Source organism: Colletotrichum fructicola (genome assembly GCF_000319635.2).
Source record: "Colletotrichum fructicola Nara gc5 chromosome Unknown KSG_Nara_v1_contig10, whole genome shotgun sequence".
NCBI classification, from domain to species: Eukaryota; Fungi; Ascomycota; class Sordariomycetes; order Glomerellales; family Glomerellaceae; genus Colletotrichum; species Colletotrichum fructicola.
In genome coordinates, this window is record NW_027094060.1 from 3,402,076 (window position 1) to 3,411,106 (window position 9,031).

General features: G+C 55.9%; 1 protein-coding gene across 1 annotated transcript; it reads left to right on the plus strand.

Moving 5' to 3' along the window:
- Positions 1–368: 368 nt before the first annotated feature.
- ACRTS2-0 (Highly reducing polyketide synthase ACRTS2) lies at positions 369–8,756 on the plus strand (the record flags this gene model as incomplete). The annotated part of the gene is made up of 8 exons (XM_032026976.1): positions 369–1,232; positions 1,428–1,681; positions 1,800–2,005; positions 2,073–2,466; positions 2,542–7,783; positions 7,879–8,052; positions 8,125–8,682; positions 8,748–8,756. The coding sequence occupies 8 exons, from the start codon at positions 369–371 to the stop codon at positions 8,754–8,756; spliced, it is 7,701 nt and encodes a 2,566-aa protein (XP_031876596.1).
- Between the last annotated feature and the right edge of the window lie 275 nt (positions 8,757–9,031).

Sequence of the window (9,031 nt, forward strand, 5' to 3'; positions counted from 1 at the left end):
GAGTCGAGCAGTATGAGCAGAATTCATAAACGTGCCAAAAAACAATTCAGGGGTCGTGGAAACTTAAACGCCTTACGTTCGGTTGCAACGGCATCTGAGCATCAACGCTGAATTCTCATAAAATTCGGTTACACGGATACTTTATGAACGCCGGGAGATATATATTAGGAACTCTACGGCTCTCTCTCGTGATAGATAAGAGTTGATGTGGGAAGTTGCGCAGGAAAAACAGCTTTTAGAATCCGCTTCCAAAAGAGTCCACAGCGTGCCTGAAAACCCGCATCACCTCTAGACAGGCTCCGCTGTAGCTACATGCCATCTCAGATTTCATACTCAGACCTACATCATTTCCGTACACTAGCCGCAGAATGACCCGCAACCGGCCTCCAACGCAGTATACGGAGGATGACAGACCCCAAGCTGGCCAAGATGAAGGGAACATTCATCCACCACTGGCCATAGTCGGATATGCCTACCGGGCCCCCCTCGTCGGACGATCAGGCCTTTGGGATCTTCTGGCGGAAGCAAGATGCGCATCATCGCCGGTGCCGCCATCTCGCTTCAATCAGGACGCCTACCACTGCCCCATCTACGAGAAACCAGGCTACATCCATTCGAAGGGCGGTCACTTCATGCCACAGGACATCCACGCCTTCGACGCCGCCTTCTTTAACATTCGCCGCGATGAGGCCAAAGCCATGGATCCCCAGCAGCGCATCACCATCGAATGCGCCTTTGAGGCCTTCGAAAATGCAGGCTGGACGCTCCGCGACATCGCTGGCCGTAACGTGGCCGTATTCGCGGCGCATCAAGGGTCGACGTATGCTGGCCACGCTGCCGAGGACCTCCTCACCACGAGTGCGTATAGTGCGAGTGGCACTGCGGGTTGTATGCTTGCAAACCGCATATCCTACCTCTTCGACCTCCGCGGGCCAAGCGCTGCTGTTGACACAGCTTGCGCGAGCAGCTCGTACGCTTTTCATCTGGCGTGCCAGAGCGTAAGGCTGGGCGAGTGTGAGGCCGCACTAGTCTCAGCTGCGAATTTGCTCAACGGTCCGGAGCTCTGGTCCATGCTCGATACTGTCGGTGTGTTGTCTCCCGAGGGCAAGTGCTTCTCGTACGACCACAGGGCGTCCGGTTTCGGACGCGGCGAGGGGAGCGCGTGTCTCGTGGTGAAGCCGTTGGCAGCAGCGTTGGCCGACGGCGATACCGTACGCGCCATCATCCGCAATGTATGTGAAGACCCCTTCTTTGCTCTGCTGTAATGAGATTTTGAGAGTCCTGGTTGTTTCTTGTCTACGAGAGACTGTTGAGAGGGAACATTTGATACCCCGTGTCTTCTACTTCTCGGCCTCTCAATATGATGCTTCCCGACTTGTCTTTAGGTCGACTTTCCCACAACTGTGCCGAGCTGACGTCCCTTCCAGACAGCGGCGAGTCACTCGGGTCGGGTGCCCGGTGGCATTACTGTGCCCTCTCAAGAAGCTCAGGAGGGCTTGGCGAGGCGTGTCCATATGGAAGTTGGCCTGGATCCCAGGGACACCGGATTCGTTGAGGGTCACGGCACCGGCACTGCTGTCGGCGATCCTATCGACGCAGCTGCCATTTCTTCTGTATATGCGAGCCAGCGATCACCGACGTCCGCCCCAGTGTTTCTCGGCTCTGTGAAGTCGAATATAGGGTGAGTTCATCCCAAGGATCATCGGCTCTGCTCGATGCTGTGACGGCCGATTTCCTGAATGTGCTGGTCAGGATGAACTTTGCCTTCTTTCTTTGCTGACGGAAGTCCCATCTTGCAGCCACCTTGAAGGTGCCAGCGGTCTGCTCTCACTTATCAAATCCACGATGATGCTTGAGCGGCGGGTCATGCTCCCCAATGCCAACTTTGAGAAGTTCAACCCTGCTATACTGAATGCCAGTGGGGCAGAAAGATTGCGGGTATTGAAAGAGACAATGCCATGGCCTACCTCCTCGTCCCCGAGGCGTGTATGTGTGACCAACTACGGTAAGCGCTTCTGGCTGCTTCTTTCTGGGGATGACTGCGTTGAAACGTGACAGCTGACGCATCGTAGGACTTGGCGGAGCAAACTCTGCTATACTGTTGGAGGAAGCCCCCGATATCCATGTCACCAACGGCGACAATAAACTGGACGAGACGCCGCGGGTATTTGTAGTCTCTGCTGGCTCCAATTCGAGCTTAGGCGCCTACGTGGCTTCACTGGCTGAGTACCTAGCCTCACACGAAGCCCAGAGCGCGACTAGCCTGCTGCAAAACATTAGCTTCACTTTGGGCCAGCGTCGTACACATTTTACGCAGTCTCGGCGAGCAGTCGTAGCGCAGTCCCTGAGCGAGCTACGAGAGCGAATGCTCGAGATCTCCGGTGTCTCTCCACGACCAACCGGACTCAACTCGAAGGCATCTGGCATACCCATCCCAGGATTCGTCTTCACCGGCCAAGGCGCCCAGTAAGTCCTGTGATCACAAGCAATGCCGAATGGTCTATTCCAGCTCAAAAGGACTCTAACTCAGTCTTTCCACAGACACGCGGGCATGGTTACCGGGCTTCGGCGCTACCCGCCCTTCGCTGCTGCCTTGAAGCGGGCATCCCGATGTCTCGAGAATCTCGGGGCATCTTGGTCGATAGAGGAGGAGCTCGAGCGCTCAGCCGAAGCCGGCTCGCGTATCAACGACGCTGAGATCTCTCAGCCGGCGTGCACCATCGTCCAGCTCGCCCTCGTCCAGCTCCTCCTGGCATGGCGCGTGGAGCCAGCAGCTGTCGCTGGTCATTCCAGCGGCGAGATTGCAGCTGCCTTCGCCGCGGGTCTCATTTCGTTCGAGACGGCAGTTGCTGTTGCGTACCTTCGCGGTCAAGCAGCTTTGCAGGTCACGCGCGACTCTAAGCTAAAGGGAGCCATGCTCGCTGTTGGCGTTGGCAAGGATGAGGCAGAGAAACTTGTGGCCGAGGCGTTGGGAGATGAGGACCGTTCCAAGGTCATTATCGCGGCTATGAACAGCCCTGCATCTGTCACCATCTCCGGGGACCAGGAGGCTATCGAGACCGTCCAGGATCTGGCCGAGAAGAGAGGACTGAATCCGCGAAGGCTCAAGGTCAGCGTGGCGTACCACTCGCATCACATGCAGACGGTGGCAGAGTCATACAAGGCTTTGCTTGAGCCGCATCTTTTGTCAAATCACGGCGAAGATAACCCTGGTTGCAAAGCTGTCTTTGTATCTTCGGTAACCGGCCAGGTAGAATCTGCTCTCGACGCGTCATACTGGGTCCGCAATCTCGTCCAGCCTGTTTTGTTTTCAGACGCGCTCAAACTATTGCTAAGCCTCCAGAAAGGAGATGACCATGAAAAACCCATCAACGTCATTATCGAAATTGGCCCTCATTCGGCGCTTAGGGGCCCTATACGCCAGATACTCGAGTCTTTAAGAAGCAGCAACTCTCACCAGACACAGGTGGCGTATTTGCCCTCGCTGCAGAGAGGGACATATCCCATCACATCCGTCTTGAATTTTGCCGGACGCCTTTTCGAGGCTGGCGCCGACTTGGACTTCGAGCAGGTCAACCAGACATCACGATACAACGCACGATTGGCAACGGATCTACCTGCTTACGCCTGGAACCACGAGACATCATACATCCACCGGCCACGCGTTGCCGAGCAGAAGCTCTTCGGAGGTTCTCCGTACAACGCCCTGCTGGGTGGCCGAACTGCTCACTGCGAGGGGGACGAACATTCGTTTCGCAACGTCTTCACCTTAGACGACATGCCCTGGCTGCGGGACCACGTCGTCGGCGGCGACATCCTGTTCCCGTTCACAGGTTTTCTAGCGCTAGCGTTCGAGGCTGTGAAGACCGTTACAGCACTTCTTCCCAAAGGCGGTGGCGTTGCCCCAGAGAGCATGATGATAAAGGACCTGACCGTGAGACGCAGCCTGAAGGTTGTTGAAGACCAGCGTGTCGACGTGACGACGAAGCTGAAGCCACTCTCAGGTGGCACTCAAGAAACCTCGACGAGATCATCTTCGCCGCACAGTTGGATCTTTGAAGTTCTGTCGTGGTCCGAGGAAAACGGGTGGAACTCTCACTGTCGCGGCTGCATCGCTGCTGCAGAACCACTCAGCCCAACGAGCTTTGTAGTCTCAGAAGCCCAGCAGGTCGTCGACCGCATGGTTCAGAATACCAGTGGCCCCGAGCCCACAAGGATAGACCCGGCGAAGGAGTACCGGACTGCGGCCAATTCCGGCACCGCATACGGCCCCTCTTTCACAGCCATGACGGAGCTGTGGGTATCGCCGAACCACGACGCCACGACCCACGTCACCGTCCTTCGTCCCGAGGCGCTCAGTCCGCCTTCCGCCTTTCTGCCTCTTTCGCCCGTAACCGTGGACCCTCCGACGCTGGACTCCTTCTTCCACGGCATCCACATCCTCCACGAGCGTGCTGACGGTGTCAGGGGTGTTTATGTGCCGACCAATGTATCGCGGCTTCGCGTGTCGAATCGCATCCAGGCCGAGGCCGGCCAGAGCTTCACTATCGTCAGCCGTGTCCTGGAGCATAGCCGACAGAACGGTCGGATGGACTTTAGCATCGTCGTTTTCGCGGGCGCTCTCGCCGACCCCGGACCCCGGATCCCCATCTTGGAGATCGATAGGGCAACGGTCAAGCGGGTCAGACAGCCCTCGACCGAGAGCATAATAGCTGGGCTGCCTGCAAGCTACGCCGAGCGTTTGCTGCCGCACATTGATTTCGTCGATGGTCGTGATCTCGCAGCGATGCTCGAAGACCCTTCCCTCGAGCACGACCAGCTCGACAAGCGTCGGCTTGGGAACCAGGTCGCGTGTGGTTACATGGCGCTTGCTCTGCCTCAAACCGCGAACGATGATCTAACGAATCTACCCCATCACCTTTTGAAACTGCGCTCCGCAGTGCACAAGTTCGCCAGCTCGTGGCCTGGTCCCCGTCTTCCTGAGGAGTCGTTATCAACACTATCCCTGGCCTCCCTACGGCCCCTAGCCGACGCCATCGGCCCTGCCGGAACCTTGCTGCGCATTATTGGCGAGAAACTGGTACCCATCATGCGTAATGAAGTGCAATCGCTGGAACTGATGATGCAGGACGGGCTTCTTTGGCAGCACTACCAGGATGAAGCAGCGTTTCGCCGTGGCAACCAGGCCATGGCCAGATATGCGCGCACACTCGCGGCCACCAAAAGCAACCTACGTATCCTGGAGGTTGGTGGCGGCACGGCCGGCACAACAAAGCCGGTTCTTGAGGCGTTGTCATCTCCTGAGGTCTTTCCGTTTGCCGAGTATGTCTTCACCGACATCTCATCAGGGTTCTTCGAGAAAGGCCGCGAGAAGCTGGCAAGATGGTCTGACCGGATGACATTCGAGAGACTCGACATCTCGAAAGACCCCGTCAGGCAGAGTACAGTGTTTGCTAAAGGCTCTTTCGACCTCGTCGTCGCCTCGCTCGTGATGCACGCCACGCCTGATCTCGCCGTCAGCCTAGCACATGTGCGAAGTCTCCTCAAGCCTGGGGGAAGGTTGCTGATGTTGGAGAGCATGCACATGGCGCCGTTAGATCTTGCGTATCTCGGGCTTCCCGGGTGGTGGCTTGCCGAAGACGCTTACCGAGCATCGGGAGAGCCTCTTGTTGGTCAGGATGTGTGGGATCGCGCTCTCAAGGATAGTGGGTTCACCGGTATTGACGGTGCCGTCGAAGATTATCCCGGACATCCCGAGCGGAATGTTACAGCCATATGGTCCATGGCGGCAGCAGAATCAGATGCCACCGAGGCTGTCCAGACTAGTGATCTTCACAGTTGGGGTCGGGACCCAACCCCTGAAGTCATCGTTTGCGGCTTCTGGAAAGGCGATGACGGGCTTCAAACACTCAATTTTGCCCAGCAAGTAGCTCTTCAATTAGAGAGCCAGCTGAACCTCGGTTCACCGGTTGTCCTTCACGAGTTTTCCGAATTTCTGCCGATTCCGACGGCGTACTGCATCTTTGTAGATGGTCTTCACCGCAGCGTCTTTGACTCTCTAACTGCGAGCTGTTTCGAAAAGATCAAGAGCCTCATTATAGAGAACACAGGCATCCTCTGGATCTCTCCCGGTCATGTACCGCCCGAAGGCGGCCTGGCGAAGGGGCTGTTGCGCTCTCTGCGTCACGAGAATCCGGAAAAGCTCATGATATTGCTAGAGGGCGCAACTTTGGATACCGAAGGCCAGCAGTCAGCTAAAGCAGTGGCCAGGATTGCCAAATTTGTAGCTGCAGGTACTAACATGGACTTAGCAAGACTTCGACGCGACCAAGATCTCGTCCTCAAGGATGGCCAGATTCACATCAACCGCCTCATCGAGAAGGAACTGGCACGGGAAGCCTTTGCGGGAGAACTGGGCGTTGTCGTTGCCAAGGACGAGCAGCCAATACCACAGGACGAGGCTGTCGAGTTGACAATCTCCTCAACCGGCGATCTCGACGCAATCTACTTCCAGCGCACACCGATTCTGGATACCAGCCCAGGAGACGACGAAATTATTGTCAACGTACAGGCAGCTTCGCTTAATTTCCGTGACGTTCTCATCCTCCTTGGCTCCATTCCATGGCAAGCTCCTGGCCGAGAGGGAGCCGGCGAAGTCGTCCGCGTTGGACGAAATGTCATGAACTTCAAGCCCGGCGACCGCGTCTTCTACTATACAACAGACAAAGCCAGCAGTCTGGCCAACTTTGTGAGCATTCCCTGCGACCATGCAACACCGGTGCCGACTTCTCTGAGCGTCGAGGAGGCTGCGTCACTCCCCACGGCTTACTACACAGCCATCGCATCCCTAGAAACCTTGGCAAATTTACAGCCTGGGGAGACACTGCTCATTCACTCTGCTGCGGGAGCTGTGGGCCAGGTTTGCATTCAGCTCGCTCAGCATCTCGGCGCACGCATTTTTGCCACGGCCGGAACTCCTGAACGCCGCGAATTCCTCCAACAGGAATACAACCTAGCTGGTGTATTCAACAGCCGTACAACTTCCTTCCGTGACGATATCCTCAGAGCCACCAACGGCAAGGGCGTAGATGTCATTGTAAACTCGCTGAGTGGGGATCTCCTTCAAGCGACATGGGACCTGATCGCGAATGGCGGACGATTCGTCGAGATCGGACGGGTGGACTTCCTCGCTGGCAGCAGCCTTGCCATGCGACCTTTTGATAGAAATGCTTCCTTCATAGGGCTGGACATATCACGCCGACCGATGACCGAGCGACGTACAGCAATGAACCGCATTGTCGAGTTGTTGGACCAGGGCGTGCTACGGCCCCTGCGACCATTGACATTGGTGCCTATCTCGGAGCTACAAAAGGGGTTGCGTAAGCTGCAGCAAGGCCAAATTATTGGCAAAGCTATTGTGACCGTGTCGCCATCAGACAAGGTGGTTATTGAGCGGAGGACGCCACTGGCAACGGCGGGCAGGGCTCAAGGTTCGTGGCTGTCGTCGGCGGCCACGTATCTGATCACGGGCGGGACAGGTGGCATCGGACGTTCTTTGGCAGCGTGGATGATTCGCAATGGCGCTGGTCATGTCGTTCTTCTCGGCCGTAGCGGCGCTTCTCATCCCAAGGTCGCGAGAATGCTGGAAGCATATACCGGTCGATTACATGCGGTTAAGTGTGATGTTGGGCAGCGGTCAGATCTCGTGCGCGCTCTGGGCGAGATCAAAAAGAAGGGACTTCCCCCGGTCCGCGGTGTGATCCATGGGGCACTCTATCTTCGTGTAAGTTCGGTTCAGTTTGGAGACGACTACTTCACCCTTAAGTCTTCAGTGGAATACATGCCATGCACGACATGAACTGACCCCTTTTCCGACAGGATGCATTGTTCACCAACACCACATTTGAAGATTGGCAAAATATCACGGCCCCCAAGGTTGCAGCAGCTTGGAGTCTGCACGAACTTATCCCTGACTTAGACTTCTTCGTCTCTCTGAGTTCGATGACGGGAGTGTTTGGGACTCTCGGCCAGCCAGCGTACTGCGCAGCATCAGTATGTCAGATCGATGACGAAACGGAAGGGATGAAGATAACGAAATTTTTGCTAACCACTTTGCATCACCAGGCATTCCTGAATTCGTTCGCGCGCTACCGCCTGTCCCGTGGTCTACCCGCCAGTTCTATCTGCCTCCCACTTGTCGAGGACATCGGATACGTCGCTGAGTCCCTGGGCAACGAAGATGAGTGGCGGCGATCGCTCGGCTTGACGCTGAAGGAGGAACACATTCATGCCCTCGTCAAAAGCGCTATTGTGGCACCATCATCTCTGTACGATGCCGGCGTTGGACTTTCCTTGTGCTTCACAGCCCACGACCTCACACAGGACTGGCAGTTTCCGTGGATGAACCAGAACTACTCCATGGCCATCTGCAATGGCATCGCGGGGAAAGCCAACCTTACGAAACCAGCGCAAAGGACCAGCGGAAAGGCTCGGCGAGGTACAGAAGCCCAGGATGTGATGGGTAGTGTCGCGCAGAAAATTGCAGACATAACCATGATGGATCTCGAGGAGCTGGACCCAAGCGCCAGGCTAGAAGACCTGGGATTAGACTCGCTTGTAGCGGTTGAGCTGCGTAACTTTATCCGTCGCGAGTGGGCGGTAGAGCTTAGTCTCAACCAGATTGTAGGTGGAGGGAGTTTACAATCACTCGTAGAAGCTATTCAGACGTCACAGGCTGAATTTGCTAGATAGACTAGATTTTTACGCCGCTTTAAAACGGTGCACCATGGGAACTTTCCAGCCAGCTAGACAGGAAGAAAGGCAACACCACGCGCCGGCAGGGAGAGACAACAAACACTTTTGTTAATAGAAGTCTCAGGCCCTTCAGCAAGGTCCGCTTGATTGTCTAAACCCTTGTTCGGCCTGATGCACAACTATATCACCTAAACCATATAGTCTCGAAAATGGCCTGGGTACTGTAACCTGTCGATCTGCATGAGATCACGCATGTGAACCCGGTGAAAAATGTAGT